Source organism: Chiloscyllium plagiosum, chromosome 12, assembly GCF_004010195.1.
Source record: "Chiloscyllium plagiosum isolate BGI_BamShark_2017 chromosome 12, ASM401019v2, whole genome shotgun sequence".
NCBI classification, from domain to species: Eukaryota; Metazoa; Chordata; class Chondrichthyes; order Orectolobiformes; family Hemiscylliidae; genus Chiloscyllium; species Chiloscyllium plagiosum.
The window spans coordinates 82,612,623-82,631,585 of NC_057721.1; the positions used below are offsets into that span (position 1 = coordinate 82,612,623).

Below are 18,963 nucleotides of genomic sequence, written 5' to 3' on the forward strand. Positions count from 1 at the left end.
TTGTTTCCTTTCTAAGTGACATCATCAGTGCTGCACTGACTCCTGAGAAGCTGTGCTGTCGTATTCCACTTTGAATTTATGTGGTTCTGTTCAAGCTATTTCTGGTTGGTGCCGGTTCCAGTTTTCCACCGCAGCGGTTTATATATTAGGTCAATGTGTTTGTCGATGGAGTTTCAGGATGAATACCAGGATCTTGATAAAAATCACACATCACCAGACTACAGTCCGACAGGTTCATTTGGAAGTACGAGCTTTCAGAATTCTGCTCCTTCATCAGGTGGCTAGTGAGGCACAATCATAAGGCAGAGAATTTAAAGCACAAGATCATAGTAACCTTGCTATAAGTCTGCAGTAGTAAGTAGAGTGAATTCTTTCTTGATTATATCTTTTCTTGAAATCTATCTCTTGATTAAAATTTAAGAATATAAACTACTTGTGCGAAGTTAACCTGGAGCACTTTTTTTTTAGAGGAAAAAGAAGTGGTATTTTCTGGGTCTAGATTGTGAAGGAGCAAAGATGGCAGATAGTAGTGATATGCTCTTCCCGTCGGATGTGGGAAGTTGGGAGAGTTTCCATGTTACTGATGATTATGTCTACAGGAAATGTCTTTGGTTGATAATCCTATCAGATCACATGGATCAGTTAGAGCGACAGTTAGAGGCAATCAGGAATTTATAAGAGTGTAATGGTTGGCAGTTATAGGAAGAAAGCCACAGATACAGTCAGGTAGATGAGTTGACTCCAGGAAAGCTAGGAGGGATAGGCAAGGAGTGCAGGAGTCTTTTGTGGCTATCCCCATTTCAAACAAGTATGCTGTTCTGGAAAATGTAGGGGAAATGTAACTGGCTGTAATGTAATGAGGGGTACATCAGATTCCAAGCAATCAATTGTGATAGGGAACTATGAAGTTCGAGGCACAGACATCTCTGCGGCCAGCAGTGAAGAATCAGAATGCTGCGTTGCCTTCATATTGCCAGGATCAAGGATAGCGTAGACAGAGGGCAGGATGTTTTCAAAGGGAGGAACGACCAGCAGGAGGTCATTGTACACACTGGAACCAATAACATAGGAAGGGAAAATAATGAGATTCTGAAGGGAAAGTATAAAAAGTTAAGCAGGAATTTAAAAAGGAGGTCCTTGGGGGTAGTAATATCTAGATTACTCCCAGTGCTACGAGCTAATGAGGGCAGGAATAGGAGGATAGAGCAGGTGAATGTGTGGCTGAGGACCTGGTGCAGGGGAGAAGGTACACATTTTTGGATTATTGGAATCTCTTCTGGGGTAGAAGTGACCTGTACAAGATGGACGGATTGCACTTAAATAGGAAGGAGACTAATTATATGGCAGGGAGATTTGCTAAAGCTACTGGGGAGAATTTAAACTAGTAAGGTGTGTGTGTGTGTGTGGTGGGGGGAGGGGGTGGGGGAGTAGTAGGACCCAAGGAAATATCAAGGAAAGAGATCAATCTGAGACTGGTACAGTTGGGAATGGGAGCGTGTCCAACATTAAGGGCAGGAAGGAACAAAGCAGAGAACAAGGTAGGATGGAATAAATTAAACTGCATTTACCTATGCAAGAGGCCTAACAGGGAATGCAGATGAACTCAGGGCATGGTTAGGAACATACAACTGGGATATCAGAGCAATTACTGAAATGTTGCTCAGGTACAGACAGGACTGGCAGCTTAATGTTCCAGGTTACAAATGCTACAAAAAGGATACAAAGGGGGACAAGGGAGGAGGGGGAGTGGTATTTTTGATAAGGGATAACATTACAGCTATACTGAGGGAGGATATTCTTGGGAATACCTCCAGCGAAGCTATTTGGATGGAACCGAAAAATAAGAAAGAGATGATCACCTTATTAGAATTGTATTATGAAGAGCTTTTGCCCGAAACGTCGATTTTCCTGCTCCTCGGATGCTGCCTAACCTGCTGTGCTTTTCCAGCACCTCTCTAATCTAGACTCTGATTTCCAGCATCTGCAGTCCTCACTTTTGCCATGTATTATGGACCCCCTTAATTGTCAGCAGGAAACTAAGAAACAAATTTGAAAGGATTTCAGTTATCTGTAAGAATAATAGGAAGGGTAAGGTAGGGGATTTAAACTTTCCAAACAGAGACTGGGACTGCCATAATGTTAACGGTTTAAATGGAGAGGTATTTGTTAAGCTTGTACAAGAAAGTCTTCAGATTCAGTATGTGGATGTTTCTACGAGAGAAGGCGCAAAACATGACCTTCTCTTGGGAAATAAGGCAGGGCAGGTGACTGAGGTGCCAGTGGGGGAGCACCTTGGGTCCAGCAACCAAAGTTCTATTAGCTTAAAATAGTGATGGAAAAGGATAGATTGGACCTAAAAGTTGAAGTTGGAGGAAGGCAAATTTTGCCAGTATTAGGCAAGAACTTTCAAAAGCTGATTGGGGGCAGATGTTCGCGGCTAAAGGGTTGGCTGGAAAAAGGGAGGTCTTCAAAAACGAGATACGGAGAGTCCAGAGACAGTACATTCCTGTTAAACTGAAAGGTAAGGCTGGAAGGCACAGGGAATGCTGGATAACTAGAGAAATTGAGGGTTTGGTTAAGAAAAGAAGGAAGCATATGTCAGGTATAGATAGGATAGATCAAATGAATCCTTAGAAGAGTATAAAGGCAGGAGGAGTATACTTAAGAGGGAAATCAGGAGGGCAAAAAGGGGACATGAGATAGCTTTGGCAAATAGGGTTAAGGAGAATCCAAAGGGTTTTTACAAATACATTAAGGACAAAAAGGTAACTAGGGAGAGAATAGGGCCCCTCAAATATCAGCAAGGTGGCCTTTGTGTGGAGCCACAGGAGATACTAAACGAGTATTTTGCATCAGTATTTACTGTGGAGAAGGACATGCAAAACACAGAATGTGGAGAAATAAATGGTGACATCTTGAAAAACATCTATATTACTGAGCAGATGGTGATGGAGGTCTTGAAACACATAATAGTGGATAAACCCTAGGACCTGATCAGGTGTACCCTAGAACTCTGTGGGAAGCTAGGGAAGTGATTGCTGGGCCTCTTGCTGAGATATTTGTATCATTGATAGTCACAGGTGAGGTACCAGAAGACTGGAGGTTGGCAAACGTGGTGCCACTGTTTAAGAAAGGTGGTAAGGACAAGCCAGGGAACTACAGACCAGTGAGCCTGACATCAGTGGTGGGCAAGTTGTTGGAGGGAATCCTGAGGGACAGGATTTACATGTATTTGGAAAGGCAAGGGCTGCTTAGGGATAGGCAGAAGTGAGGACTGCAGAGTTTAGATTAGAGTGGTGCTGGAAAAGCACAGCAGGTCAGGCAGCATCAGAGGAGCAGGAAAATCGATGTTTCGGGCAGAAGCCCTTCATCAGAAATGAAGGCAGGGAGCCCCCAGGGTGAAGAGATAAATGGGAAAGGGGTGGGGCTGGGGAGAAGGTAGCAAAGAATACAATAGGTGAATGGGGGTAGGGTTGGAGGTGATAGGTCAGAGAGGAAGTGGGGGAAGGTAGCAAAGAGTACTCTCTGACCTATCATCTCCAACCCCACCCCCATTCACCTATTGTACTCTTTGCTACCTTCACCCCAGCCCCACCGCTCTCCCATTTATCTCTCCACCCTGGAGGCTTCCTGCCTCCATTCCTGATTAAGGACTTTTGCCCGAAAAAACGATTTTCCTGCTCCTCAGATGCTGCCTGACCTGCTGTGCTTTTCCAACACCACTCTAATCTAGACTCTGATTTCCAGCATCTGCAGTCTTCACTTTTGCCTTCTTAGGGATAGTCAGCATGATTTTGTGAATGGTAAATACTGTCTCATGAACTTGATTGTTTCCTGAAGTAGCAACAAAAAGGATTGATGTTGGCAGAGCAGTAGATATAATCTATCTGGACGTCAGTAGGGCATTCACAAAGGTTCCTCGTGGGAGACTGGTTAGCAAGGCTAGATCTCGTGGAATATAGGGAGAACTAGCCATTTGGATACAAAACTGGCTCAAAGGTAGAAGATAGAGGGTGGTGGTGGAGGGTTGTTTTTCAGGCTGGAGGCCTATGATCAGTGGTGTGGCACAAGGATCAGTGCTGGGTCCACTACTTTTCTTCAGTTTTTAAATGATTTGGATGTGAACATAGGAGGTATAATTACTAATTTTGCAGATGACACCAAAACTGCAGGTTAAGTGGACACTGAAGAAGGCTACCTCAGATTACAATAGAACCTTGATCAGATGGGCCAATGGGCTGAGGAGTGGCAGATGGAGTTTAATTTAGATAAATGCTGCACTTTGGAAATGCAAATCAGAGTAGCACTTGTACACTTAATGGTAAGGTCCGGGGGAGTGTTCCTGAACAGAGACCTTGGAGTGCAGGTTCATAGTTGCAGCTGTACAGGACAATAGTTAGGCCACTTTTGGAATATTGTGTGTAATTCTGGTCTCCTTCCTATCAGAGGGATGTCGTGAAACCTGAAAGGGTGCAGAAAATATTTACAAAGATGTTGCCATGGTGGGAAGATATGAGGTTGGAGGGGCTGAATAGGCTGGGACTATTATCCCTGGAGCAAATTACACTGAGGTGTGACCTTATAGAGGTTTCTAAAATCATGAGGAGCATGGATAGGGTACACAGACAAGGTATTTTCCTTGGGGTGGGGGAGTCCAGAACTAGAGGGCATAGGTTTAGGGTGTGAGGGGAAAGATATAAAAGAGACCTAAGGGGCATGTTTTTCACGCAGAGGATGGTGTATGTATGGAATGAGCTGCCAGAGGAAGTGGTTGAGGCTGGTACAATTACAACATTTAAAAGGCATCTGGATGGGTATCTGAATAGGAAGGGTTTAGAATGACATGGGCCAATTGCTGGCAAATGGAACTAGATTAGGTTAGGATATCTGGTCGGCATGAACGAGTTGGACTGAAGGGTCTGTTTCCATGCTGTACATCTCTATGACTGAAATGATATAGTGAACAAACCGAGATTGCTGTTAAGTCTTTTATCTTTTAGAATGGGTTGTAGGTTTCCATTTACTAAGATGAAAACCCAGCTCTCTGTTGCTGCCGCATTTGGAGTACTGCCTACAGTTCTGGTCACTGCCTTATAGGAAGCATGTGGAAGCTTTGGAAAGGGTTCAGAGGAGATTTACCAGGATGTTGCCTGGTATGAAAGGAAGGTCTTACGAGGAAAGACTGAGGGACTTGAGGCTGTTTTCGTTGGAGAGAGGAGGTTTGAGAGGTGACTTACTTGAGACATACAAGATAATCAGAGGGTTAGACAGGGTGGACTGTGAGAGACTTTTTCCGCAGATGGTGATGGCTACCACAAGGTGGCACAGCTTTACATTGAGGGGTGATAGATATCGGAGGTAGTATTTTTTACTCAGAGTAGTAGGGGCGTGGAACGCACTGCCTGCAACAGTGGTAGACTCGCCAACTTTAAGGCATTTAAATGGTCTTTGGATTAAAATATGGATGAAAATGGAATAGTGTAGGTTAGATGGGCTTCAGATTGGTTCCACAGATCGGCGCAACATCGAGGGCCAAAGGGCCAGTACTGTGCTGTAATGTTCTATGTTCTAGAGCATAAGGTTTTATAAAAAAAAGGTTACATCTCAGCTCAGACAATGTATTAAAGGTGTAAGGTTAGAGTCTGTGCATATTCTAATGTTGAGTCAGACTGGTTCTGCTTCCTTAGTAGGAATTTATAACTTCACATGGATTGACTGACTGCAGACTATGAACACCAACTAGCAGCACAACCAACTCTCCCTGGTATCCAAACACACAGACAACAAGAACGAGGATTGATGAGGGCAGAGCTGTAGATATGATCTACATGGACTTCAGTAAGGCGTTCAACAAGGTTCCCCATGGGAGACAGATTAGCAAGGTTAGATCTCTCAAAATACAGGGAGAACTAGCCATCTGGATAAAGAATTGGCTCAAAGATAGAAGACAGAGGGTGGTGGTGGAGAGCTGTTTTTCAGACTGGAGGCCTGTGACCAGTGGAATGCCACAAGGATCATGTTGGGTCCGCTACTTTTTGACATTTACATAAATGATTTGGAGCTGAAAATGTGTTGCTGGAAAAGCGCAGCAGGTCAGGCAGCATCCAAGGAACAGGAGAATCGACGTTTCGGGCATAAGCCCTTCTTCAGGAGGGCCTCCTTGGATGCTGCCTGACCTGCTGCGCTTTTCCAGCAACACATTTTCAGCTCTGATCTCCAGCATCTGCAGCCCTCACTTTCTCTCATAAATGATTTGGATGTGAGCATAAGAGGTACAGTTACTAAGTTTGCAGATGACACCAACATTGGAGGTGTCGTGGACAGTGAAGAGGATTATCTCAGATTACAACAGGATCTTGACCAGATGGGCCAATGGGCTGAGAAGTGCAGATGGAATTTAATTCAGATAAATACGAGGTGCTGCATTTTGGGAAAGCAAATCTTAGCAGGACTTATATACTTAATGGTAAGGTCCGAAGGGAGTGTTGCTGAACAAAGAGACCTTGGAGTGCAGGTTCATAGCTCCTTGAAAGTGGAGTCGCAGGTAGATAGGATAGTGAAGAAGGTGTTTGGTATGCTTTGCTTTATTGGTCAGAGTATTGAGTACAAGGGTTGGGAGGTCATGTTGCAGCTGTACAGGACATTGGTTAGGCCACTGTTGGAATATTGCGTGCAATTCTGGTCTCCTTCCTACCGGAAAGATGTTGTGAAACTTGGAAGGGTTCAGAAAAGATTTACAAGGATGGTGCCAGGGTTGGAGGATTTGAGCTATAGGGAGAGGCTGAACAGGCTGGGGTTGTTTTCCCTGGAGTGTCGGAGGCTGAGGGGTGACCTTATAAAGGTTTACAAAATTATGAGGGGCATGGTTAGGGTGAATAAACAAAGTATTTTCCCTGGAGTCAGGGAGTCCAGAACTAGAGGGCATAGGTTTAGGGTGAGAGGGGAAAGATATAAAAGAAACCTAAGGGGCAACTTCTTCCACACAGAGGGTGGTACGAGTGTGGAATGAGCTGCCAGAGGAAGTGGTGGAGGCTGGTAAAATTGCAACATTTGATTGGCATTTGGATGAGTATATGAATAGGAAGGGTTTGGAGGGATATGAGCCGGGTGCTGGCAGGTGGGACTAGATTGGGTTGGGATACCTGATTGGCATGGACGGGTGGATCAAAGGGTCAGTTTCCATGCTGTCCATCTCTGTGACTCTGAGTTCGACTGGAACAACACAATGATACCAGGAAAGGCTAAACAAAGTAGAGCAAGAGATTTCCTGGAAGCATGGTATTCATCCTCTGACTGCATCATCAAACATATTGACCTGGACCCAATGTACAATCCGCTGCAATGGAAAACAGGAATAGGCACCAACCTGAAACAGCTCAAACAGAATCACATCAATTCAAAGCCGAACAGTACAGCAGCGTTCACAGGAGACGACACAGCACTAATGATGTCACCGAGAAGGGGAATGAAACGTCTGCCAACAAACCCACCAGCTCAGCGAACAGGCCAACAACCAATCCAGAAGTGAGTAATAATTATGGATAGCTTAAATCCTCATATTTTATAGAATCCCTACAGTGTGCAAAAGGCCCTTCGGCCCCACAACTCCACACAGATCCTCCACAGAGAAACTCACCCAGACCCATTCCCCTACTCTACCATCCTACATTTACCCCTGACTAATGCACCTAACCTACACATCACTGAACACTCTGGGCAATTTAGCATGGCCAATTCACCTAACCTGCACATCTAAGGATTGTGGGAGGAAACCGGAGTACGCAGAGGAAAACCAGGCAAACACGGGGAGAATGTGCAAACTCCACACAGACAGTTGCCCGAGATTGGAATTGAACCCAGGACCATAGCGCTGTGAGACACCATGCCAGAGTTCATCAAACTGGAAAGGATAGCTATGACACAGAATTCATAGATTGCATTAGGGCTAGTTTACTTGATCAATGTGGCGAAAGTGAGGACTGCAGATGCTGGAGATTAGAGTCAAGAGTGTGGTGCTGGAAAATCACAGCAGGTCAGGCAGCATTCGAGAAGCAGCAGAATCAATGTTTTGGGCAAACGTCCTTCATCAGGAATGAGGCCGTGAACCTCCAAGATGGAGAGATGAATGGAATGGGGTGGGGCTAGGGGGGGACAGATAGGAAAGGTCATGAGGACAGTGCTGAGCTGGAATGTGGTAAAGTGGGAGGAGGGGAAATTAGGAAATTGGTGAAGTCAGCATTGATGCCATGGGGTTTTAGGGTCCTGTGGCAGAACATGAGGCATCGGGTGGTAAGGGAGGATGCCCAGGACCTGCATTCCTCGGCAGAACGGGAGGGGGAGTTGAAGTATTCAGCCATGGGGCGTTGTGGTTGTTTGGTGCAGGTGTCCTGCAGACGTTCTCTGAAGCGCTCTGCGAATAGGCGTCCGGTCTCCAATGTAGAGAAGACTGTATCGGGAGCAACGAATACAGCAAATGACGTGTGGGAGTGCAGATGAAACTTTGATGGCTGTGGAAGGCTCCTTTGGGGCCTTGGCCAGAGGCAGGGGGGTGGGCGGGGAGTGTGAGCACAGGTTTTTCAATTCCTGTGTTGGCAGGGGAAGGTGCTGGGAGGGGAGGGCATGGACCTGACCAGGTAGTGACGGAGGAAACAGCCTTTATGGAAAGCTGATAGAGGTGGGGAGGGAAATATATCTCTGGTGGTGGGACCAGTTTGTAGGCGGGGGAAATGGCGAGGGTAAAGTGATGTATATGGAGGTTGGTGGGGTGGAAGGTGAGGACCGGGGGGGTTCTGTCCTTGTTGCAGTTGGAGGGTGTGGGGCTCGAGGGCGGAGGTGCGAGGAAGTGCATGAGATGCATTGGAGGGCATCATCAACCACATGGGAGGGGAAATTGCGGTCTTTAAAAAAGGAGGCCATCTGATCTGTTCGGTGGTGGAACTGGTCCTCCTGGGAGCTGATGCAGCAGAGGCGGAGGAATTGGGAATAAGGAGAGCATTTTTGAAGGAGGCAGGGTGGGAAGAGGTGTAATCCAGGGAGCCGTGGGAGTCGGTGGGTTTGTAGAAAATGTCAATGTTGAGTCGGTCACCGTTGATGGAGATGGAGGGGTCCAGCAAGGAAAGAGAGGTGTCAGAGACAGTCCAGGTAAATTTAAGGACGGGTTGGAATGTGTTGGTGAAGTTGATGAACTGTTTGACCTCCTTGTGGGAACACGAAATGGCACCAATGCAGTCATCGATGCAGCAGAGGAAAAGCGGATGAACAGCCAGTGGTGTCGGTATAACTGCGGAAGATAGACTGTTCCACTTAGTCGACAAAGAGACAGGCATAGCTGGGGCCCATGCAGGTGCCCATGGCTACCCGTTTCGTCTGGAGGAAGTGGGAGGATTCAAAGGAGAAATCATAGAGGGTGAGAACCAGTTCAACCAAATAAATAAGAGTAGCCAGGTTCAGAAGGGTGGGAAAAAGAGTGGGAGGGCTATAGTCATAGGCGATTCAATTGTCAGGGTAATAGAAGGGCGGTTCTGTGGTCGAAAACGAGACTCCCCGAATGGTATGTTGCCCGAATGGGTCAGGGATATCTCGGATCGACTGCAAAACATTCTCAAAGGGGAGGATGAACAGCCAATTGTCATGGTGCATATTGGCACAAACGTTATAGGTAAAAAAACGGGATGAGGCCCTCCAAGCAGTCTTTAGGGAGTTAGGAGCCAAGTTAAAAAGTAGAACCTCAGAGATAGTAATCTCAGGATTTCTACCAATGCCACATGCTAGTCAGAGTAGAAATGATAGAATAAACAGGATGAATGCTCGGCTGATGGGTTGGGTTCAGATTCTTGGGACATTGGGACTGGTTCTGGGGGAGGTGGGACTATTACAAATTGGACGATCTCCACTTGGGCTGGACTGCAACCAATATTCTTGGGGGCACTTTTGCTAACGCTGTTGGTGGGGTGGTTTAAACTAATGTGGCAGGGGGTTGGGAACCAAATGAGGTTAGAGGACAGTATGGAAGCAGTAATTAAAGCCTGTAAGGAACTAGATAATGAAGTCAGCGTGACTAAGAGGAAGAAGAGACAGGGAGCAGATGATGAATGCAAAGGGACTGATGGCCTGAGGTGCATTTGTTTTAATGCAAGTAGTATAGTAGATAAGGTGGATGAACTTAGGGCTTGGATTAATACCTGGGAGTATGACATTATTGCTATTAGTGAGACTTGGTTGAGGGAAGGGCATGACTGGCAAACAAATATCCCAGGATATCGATGCTTCAGGCAGGATAGAGTGGGAGGTAAAAAAAGTGGACGATTTGCATACTGGTCAAAGAAAATATCACAGCTGTGCTGAAGGAGGACACGACAGAACACTTCAGCAGTGAGGCAACATGAACAAAGCTCAGAAATAGAAAGGGCGTGTTAACAATGTTGGGGCTGCACTACAGGCCTCCCAACAGTGAATGTGAGATAGAGGTGCAAATGTCAACAGATCATGAAAAGATGCAGCAGCAACAGGGTGGTGGTGACAGGAGATTTTAAGTTTCCAAACATTGACAGGGATTCACTTGGTGTTAGAGATCTATATGTTGCAGAATTTTTAAGGAGCATCCAGGAGGGTTTTCTGGAGCAGTATGTAAATAGTCCAACTCTGAAAGGGGCCATACTGGACCTGGTGTTAGGAAATGAACCAGGCCAGTGGCTGATGTTTCAGAAGGGGATTACTTTGGGAATAGTGATCACAATCCCATAAGTTTTAGAATACTCATTGACAAAGACGAGAGTGATCCTAACGGAAGAGTGTTAAATTGGGGAAGGCCAACAGTACTAAAATTCGGCAGGAGCTGGGAATGTAGATTGGGAGTAGCTGTTTGAAGTAAATTCTCGTTTGATATGTGGGAGGCTTTTAAAGAGAGGTTGGTTAGAGTGCAGGAGAGATATGTTCCTGTGAAAATGAGGGATTGTAATGACAAGGTTAGGGAACCATGGATGACCGGTGAAATTGTGATAACCAAGAATCCACTGTCGATTGTTGAAAAAACCCATCTGGTTCATTAATGTCACCTTGGAGTGCAGGTTCATAGCTCCTTGAAAGTGGAGTCGCAGGTAGATAGGATAGTGAAGAAGGCATTTGGTATGCTTTCTTTTATTGGTCAGAGTATTGAATATAGGAGTTGGGAGGTCATGCAGCGACTGTACAGGACATTAGTTAGGCCACTGTTGGAAAATTGCGTGCAAATCTGGTCTCCTTCCTATCAGAAAGATTAGATTAGATTCCCTACAGTGTGAAACAGGCCCTTCGGCCCAACAAATCCACACCAACCCTCCGAACAGCAACCCACCCAGTCCCATTTCCTTCTGACTAATGCACCTAACACTATGGGCAATTTAACATGGCCAATTCACCTGACCTGCACTTGAAAAGGTTCAGAAAAGATTTACAAGGATGTTGCCAGGGTTGGAAGATTTGAGCTACAGGGAAGAGGCTGAACAGGCTGTGGCTATTTTCCCTGGAGTGTCAGAGGCTGAGGGATGACCTTATAGAAGTTTACAAAATTATGAGGGGCATGGATAGGGTGAACAGACTCAGTCTTTTTCCCTGGGGTCAGGGAGTCCAGAATTAGAGGGCATAGGTTTACGGTGAGAGGGGAAAGATATAAAAGAGACCTCAGGGGAAACTTTCACACACAGAGGGTGATATGTGTATGGAATGAGCTCCCAGATGAAGTGGAGGAGGCTGGTAAAATTGCAACATTTAAGAGGCATTTGGATGGATATATGAATAGGAAGGGTTTGGAGAGATATGGGTTGGGTGCTGGCAGGTGGGACTAGATTGGGTTGGGATATCTGGTCGGCATAGACGGGTTGGACCGAAGGGTCTGTTTCCATGCTGAACATCTCTATGACTCTAAGTTGCTGCTACCCTCTCCAGGAGATTGGGAATGAGAAAAAAATGCTGGCCCAGGCAACAAAACCCATAACCATGAACAAATTAAAAACAACATTGCAGTGACCAGTTTCACAGCATAAAAATGTGTTGCTGGAAAAGCACAGCAGGTCAGGCAGCATCCAAGGAACAGGAGAATCGACGTTTCACAGCAGCTTGGCAAGAGAGCTGACAATTGCCTAACATTGAATCAGGCTGTCCAATATTTGTGTAAACTGTGTACAGTGGTAAAATCAACTCAGCATTTCTGTTTTTCTTTTCAATTAATCATTTTCTTTTGTGTTTGTTTCTCTACCGTATGTTAATGTATTATTTATTGATTTCAGAGAACAACCATCAACCAACAAAGCAACAATCATATGCCAACATTTGACAAGGTGTGGAAAGTGTTTCACAAGGTGAGAGCAGTTGGGAAGAATTATCGTAAAAGCAAGAAATAGTTATTTCAAGTTGTAAATGTTAAAATAAGGTTACAGTATCCAGTTTCACTTGAAAAAATTTCAGTGGATTTGAATTACAGCTGTGGTCTCAAAGTAGACAGAATAGTAATCAGGATTACACATAAAACAAACAGCAGCTGAACCAAGGTGCCCTTTAACTTGGCAATTGAAGCAAGGACAAATGCAGCTTGGCCTGTCAGACACATAGGCAAGGGCAGCACCCAAGGGCAAGAGGACACAGGCTGCAGCTTTCACCCTAACTGAGCTCTAACTGGTTTATCAGGACAAAAAAAAAACAACTGAAAGCACTGGAAATACCAAGCACATCGGTGGAGCTAACACTGCACCCCTACATGCAGGCTGGGCAGTTGGTTAAAGTTACAGGTGAGATTTAATGAGTTTGGAGGCGAGCAAGAGAAAAATTGTCAGTTTGTTGACGCTTTAGTGAGGGGTTTAGGTATTTGGGGAATTAGGTTAGTTAGCGATGGGGTTGGCTGGTTAGGGGACAGAGTTTGGCTGGTTAGCGGGTGGGCGATTAGTTAGGGGAGAGTTTGGCTGGTGAAGGTGGATCGGCTGGTTAACAGAGTTTGGCTGGTTAGCAGGTAGTTTGGCTGGTTATAGATTCACGGCAGGGCCTGTACCGCGGGCAGGAACGGGTTAAAGTGCAGCGAGCATCAAGCGGTCCCGGGGCTTGGGCCCCTCCTACCTCCGCCGCAGGTCCTTGCTGTACGACTCCAGGTAAGGGTCCAGCTCCAGCAGCCCGTCCAGCTGGGCCTCCGCTGGCAACGCCGCCATCGCCATCTTAGCAACAGGACAGCACGGCGCTGACAGAGCAAAGGAACCGGCCAGGGAGAACAATCACACACCGAACCACCGATCACCGCTGGATGGGGATGGGGAGGGGGCGGGGCCAGTGGAGGGGAAGGATTAAGGAAGGGGCGTGGTCAGAAGGGCCGGGGTGGGGTCACATGGAGAGGGGGTGGGGCCAGTGGGTGGGCGGGGTTAGGGAGGGGGCGCGGTCAGATGGCCAGAGGTGGGGTCACATGAGAGGATCACATGGGCAAGCATCACAGGGGGTGGGTCACAGGGAGAGCAAGGGTCAGATGGGGTGGGGTCAGAGGGTGGGGCAAGAAGGAGGGGTCAAATAGGCCTATTGGTGGGGAAGGGTTCAGAAGTTGGGGGTTGGGCCTAGAAAGTGTGAGCTAGATGGGGTCAATGGGAGGGACTGTTGGGGACACTATGGAGATGAAGCTGGATGAGGGAGGGCAGGATGGGGCTGAAAAGGGAAGGAATTAAGTGGGAGGGACTGGTGGGGGCACAGTGGGGCTGGAGGAGATATGGCTTGAAGGGGAGTTAGAAGAACTTGTGGAGACAGGAGACTTAGTGTGAGGGGCTAATGCAGCATTGGGTGTCTGAGAGGAAGTTAAATTGGAGAGAAAGGTGAGAGAATGATGAATTGGAGAAATCATCTGGGTGAAGTGGGAGCAGGCCAGGTGAGGAGAGGTGGAGGGGATAATGGGTAAAGGGACTGGTAGGGGAAGGGAAGAGAATGGAGATGTTGGGGGATGGACAAGAAAGGAAGTGGTGGATCCATAGGAGTAGAAACTGGAAGAGGATGGGTGAGGAGCAAATACTTTGGAATAGAAAGGGCCAGCTGGAAGAGGTGCTGAGGGTGTAGAGAGCAGTTTCTGGAAGGAGAGATAGGCATGAAATATGGAGATTTACTCAAGGGTGTGAAAGTGTGAAAGTGATTAGGGAGGGTTTGCTGGTGAACATCAGAAGGAAATGGGAAGAACTGAAAGAGTCAAGGATAGGTTAGAGTTGAGAGTGGGATGCTGGCAAAGCACAGCAGGTCAGGCAGCATCCGAAGAGCAAGGAGAATCGATGTTTCATACAAGAGCCTTTCAAGAGGAAGCTGGAGATTAGGACTTTGATCTCCAGCATCTGCAGTCCCCACTTTCTCCTCATGGATAGGTTAGCCTACTGAGGATGAGGAAAGTCTAGTTTGGAGAGAAGCTGAGAGCCAAAGGTGTGACTAGAAAGGGGACAAAGAGAAAGATTGACAAGGGATAGTCAGTTATAAGGGTGACAAGTGCAAAAGGAATATTTGGGGTGGAATTCGAGACCAAGAAGGGATAATGTTATGTATGTACTTAGATGTGTTGCCTCTTCAAGAGAATGGGTAAGGTGACCTAGACGCAGGAGCTAGAGGGACTGTCTCCAACCGACTGTGAAGCTGTGAGGATGCATAATAAAGTATTCCTTGTTCAAGTTTGCCCTCTGTCAACTTGGCATTCTATTTCTAATTCTAGTGAACCACAAACACAATAGACAAGGATACATCAAGTGTGGAACAGGTATCATCAGCAAACTGACAGAAGTGGTCATTAACAATAGTCTGCTAGCTGATACTCATTTGGGTTCTGCCAGTGCCACTCACCTCCTGACCTCATTACATCCTTGGTTCAAACATGGACATGAGAAATGAACTCCATATGAGAGGTGTGAGTGACTGCCTTTTGAAGCAAGGATTCCTAAGGTCAGATGTGGAGATGTTCGTTGATGATTACATAGTGTTCAGTACCATTCCCAACCACTCAGAGACTGAAGTAATCCATATTCAAATGCAACGGGACCTGGGTAATGTATGAGCTCGGGCTCTCAAGTGGAAAGTGATATCAATGCCACACAAACAAGCCCTAGGCCTGTGGGGTACATCTGGGTACAAAAAGATGGGGGCCTGGGCTCTATTGGTCCTGTGTGCTCAGGTCAGGGTATTGATAGTTGAGCCCAGGATCGAGACCGGCCTACCATGTTCGAGTCAGTTTCTCAGGCCCTGAATTAGGATCAGCACTGGACCCTGTGACTGAGGGAATGGCACACAATTACCAGGCAATGACCACCTCCAATAAAAGAGAATTTAACCACCACCCCTTGACATTAAATGGCATTAGCATCATTGGATCCCATTGGATACCAGCATCCTCCCACCTCCTCGCCCCCCACCTCAACCCACACCAAACCATTGACATTCTTGAGGTTACTACTGATGAAAAACTGAAACGGACCAAGCATGTAAATACTGTAGCTACAAAAGCAGGTAAAAGCCAAGTAATTCTGCTCATTGCAGATCGCCTCATTGCCTGTCCACCACCTACAAAGCACAAGTCAGTAGTGTGATGGAATACTCCCTAATTGCCTGGATGGGTGCAGCTCCACAAAAGATCAAAAAGCTTGACACCATCCAAGACGAAGCAGCCTGTTCAATTGGCATTGCATCCACAAGCATCCATTCCATCCACCTGCTGCTCAGTAGCAGCAGTGTATACTAAGTACAACATGCACCGCAGAAATTCATCAAAGATCCTCAGACAGCACCTTCCAAATCCAGGGCCATTTCCATCTGGAAGGACAAGGGCAGCAGATACAAGGAAACACCACCCCCTGCAAGTTCCCTTCCAAGCCACTCACCATTCTGGCTTGGAAATATATCACCTTTCCTTCACTGTCACTGTGTCAAAATCCTGGAAATCTCTCCCTGAGGGCATTGTTGGTCACCCTACAGCACATGGAATGCAGCGGTTCGAGAAAGCAGTTCACTATCACTCAGCAACAAGGTTTAATGAAAAAAATTGACCCAGCCAGTGCCATCCAAATCCGATGAATAAATGAAAGAAGTATAGATTTGAGGGATGTGCAAGGGGTGTGGCCTAGAATTAGGAGGAATGATGGTGTTGTGAATAGCAGCAAGGAAGACATAGATAATAAAGGAATTGTGTGAAACAGGAGAGAAGACACTATTGTAAAAATAAATAAATAAATAATCTTATATAAATAATAAATTCTGTTTTGAAATGATGGAAGGAAAGCCAAAGGGTGAATATCTAACAAATCTTCTCTCCACATTCTAAAATCTTCTGTGAGGAAACATTCCACATGTTGATCCATATATAATTTCAGAGGGGGCAATAGGAGTGAGAGGTTCAAACTCTTCAAAGTAGCAAATTACAAATCTCATTTTAATTTCAGACTGCGCAACATTCTGAATCTAAGGTCAAGGGCAGCCATTCCTACAGGCTAGCAAGTGTCTCCATTCCACCACATGACAAGATCAGAGTAGCAGCCCTGTGTTTTCATCGCATGCTCTTACTGCTTCTTAAACAGGCAGTGTGCTGGGATCAGCAACCACCCCTGCTATTCAGTCTATGATGAAGTGAGCTTAAATAAAACAAGTCCTTATTTATGGTTATTTGATAGTACAGTGCTTGAACTTGCTGATAGACGAGCTATGTTCCTGAAAGCTATCACCTTGCACTCATCAGTATGAGAATGCCAAATTTCAAGTGAGCACACAAATTAAAACTACAGGAGAAAAAAGGAAGCTGATTGATTGGCAAGTCAACTCTCATTGGCCTAGTTGTTACCATGTATGGAACTGTAGGCTCCTGTGTTATTCAAAAATAATGCAGGGCTTGAGTATATTCCTTCGTTTGTAGAGAACAGTACCTGTATATGAATGTATGTCAATTCAAGCAAAGACAAATGACCTTAATGATTACTTGAAGTTGCTTCTTAATGTAATTATTATTATAACATTCAGGATTACTCAGCAGGTGCTCTCCAATCATGGAATGTAACAGGAAACATGTTATTTGGTTGTGTTTGATTCAATCAGCCTCATGCTGTGATCTACAGCCAAGGTACCTGGTACCACACTAATATTCATTTGCTATCCTTGCAAATTCACTGCCGATAAACAGTGCATCAAAGCTATCCTACAAGGCAATGACTATCCTGATCAAACCATTGTTTGCTAAGTATCATGCAAACTCATAAATAGGTTAAAGGTATCACTTTTGGAACAAAAAAGTGTCCAGATGACCTTAAGACATAGGAGCACAAATTAGGCCACACAGCCCATCAAGTCTGCTCTGCCATTCAATCATGGCTGAAAGGCCTTTCAACCCCATTTTACTGCTTTCTCCCTGTAACCTTTGATCCCCTTGGCAATCAAGAATCTATCTATTTCTGTTGTAAACATACTCAATGACCTGGCCTCCACAGCCTTCTGTGGTAATGAATTCCACAGATTCGCAAATCTCTAACTAAAGAAGTTTCTCCATTCTAAAAGGTCTTCTCTTTACCGTAACGCTGTGCCCTCAGGTCCTTGTCTCTCTGCCAATGGAAACTTCTCTAATTTTCAATCAGATCCCCCCCCCCCCCCCCCCCCCCTTCTAAACTCCATCGAGTATAGTCCCAGAGTCCTCAAATGTTCCTCGTATGTTAAGCCTTTCATTCCTGGGACCATACTCGCCGACCTCCTCTGAACGCCCTCCAGGGTCCTTAAATTACCTCAAATTAGGTCAAGTACCTCAAAAATTTGAAAACAAGTTAAGGAAGTTATTCCATACAATTACATTTCAGCAGTGTGGTATTTCTCAAAATCAAGATGCTGCCTTCAGTTCAGAGAGAATTTTCAATCGACCAGAGTTCTGGGGAAGGATCGCTTGACCTGAAACATTTATTCTGATTTCACTCCACAGATGCTGCCAGACTGGCTGAGCTTTTCCAGCAATTTCTGGTTTAATGCCAGGTATGTAAGTTGTACATCCTAATGATTGGCCGATTGCAACAAACAGTATGTTCCTACGGTTGTCTACCATCAGCAGAGTGTAGACTGTACTCAGAAAATCCATCCTCGCAAAGCCTGAAACAAAATGTTAACTGTTAGATATGATTCAGCAACTAGGCAGTACATTTATCCACATTTATGGACTATGTTGAGAACTGGATTTTCCGGTTAAGATGGTGGCAATGTAAGACACTCCAGCCAGAGTTCCTCTGCTCGCCAGTTCCTTTTCCTCTTTCTTTTTTATTCCGCTTTCTGTATTTTTCTTCCACACGCTCTTCCCCCCCACCCCCCCACCACCCAATTTTTAACTTTTTAAGTAACTTACCTGGTGGGAATAGAGAAGGGAGTCCAAGACCAGCCGAGCACAGGAGACAAGTTGCAGCCAGAGCAGGGGCAGAGCGATCTCAGGCTGAGCCCCTGAAGCGAGGTGAGGGCCGAGCTAGGAGCTGAGTCATGTCTGCAGCACAGTAAGCACGGGCCGATTAGGGGTATGAGGGGTATGCAGATGCTGGAGATCAGAGCTGAAAATGTGTTGCTGGAAAAGCGCAGCAGGTCAGGCAGCATCCAGGGAACAGGAGAATCAACGTTTCGGGCATAAGCCCTTCTTCAGGTTAGGGGTATGAGCCCTGGAGGTAAGTCCTGGACTTGTGCCAGCGTGTGGAGGCAGCAAGGCCTCATGTTCTGAAGGGCTTTTGCCCGAAACGTCGATTTTCCTGCTCCTCGGATGCTGCCTGACCTGCTGTGCTTTTCCAGCACCACTCTGATCTAAACTCATGTTCTGAAGCCATGCTGGCACGGACTCAGTGAAAAAAGCTTGAGTACGCTAAAGACACTTTTCATTATCAGTCTGGACTATTTAAACCCTGTATTCTCACTCTAGCCTTCTTTTGTCGCTATTTCAATTCTGTAACAACACAAAGTATCTGTACCTTGGTACCCTGTACCTAAGAAGGT

The 18,963-nt window shown here is 45.9% G+C and overlaps 1 protein-coding gene across 1 annotated transcript in view; it reads right to left on the reverse strand.

The window, feature by feature from the left end:
• The window catches only part of gbe1b (glucan (1,4-alpha-), branching enzyme 1b), a 611,336-nt gene extending 598,051 nt beyond the window's left edge, over positions 1-13,285 (reverse strand). Inside the window, exon 1 of the mRNA XM_043701429.1 lies at positions 13,084-13,285. Coding sequence (XP_043557364.1) covers positions 13,084-13,178 — 95 coding nt within the window. The 5' untranslated portion in view covers positions 13,179-13,285. The remainder of the gene's footprint in view (positions 1-13,083) is intronic.
• Between the last annotated feature and the right edge of the window lie 5,678 nt (positions 13,286-18,963).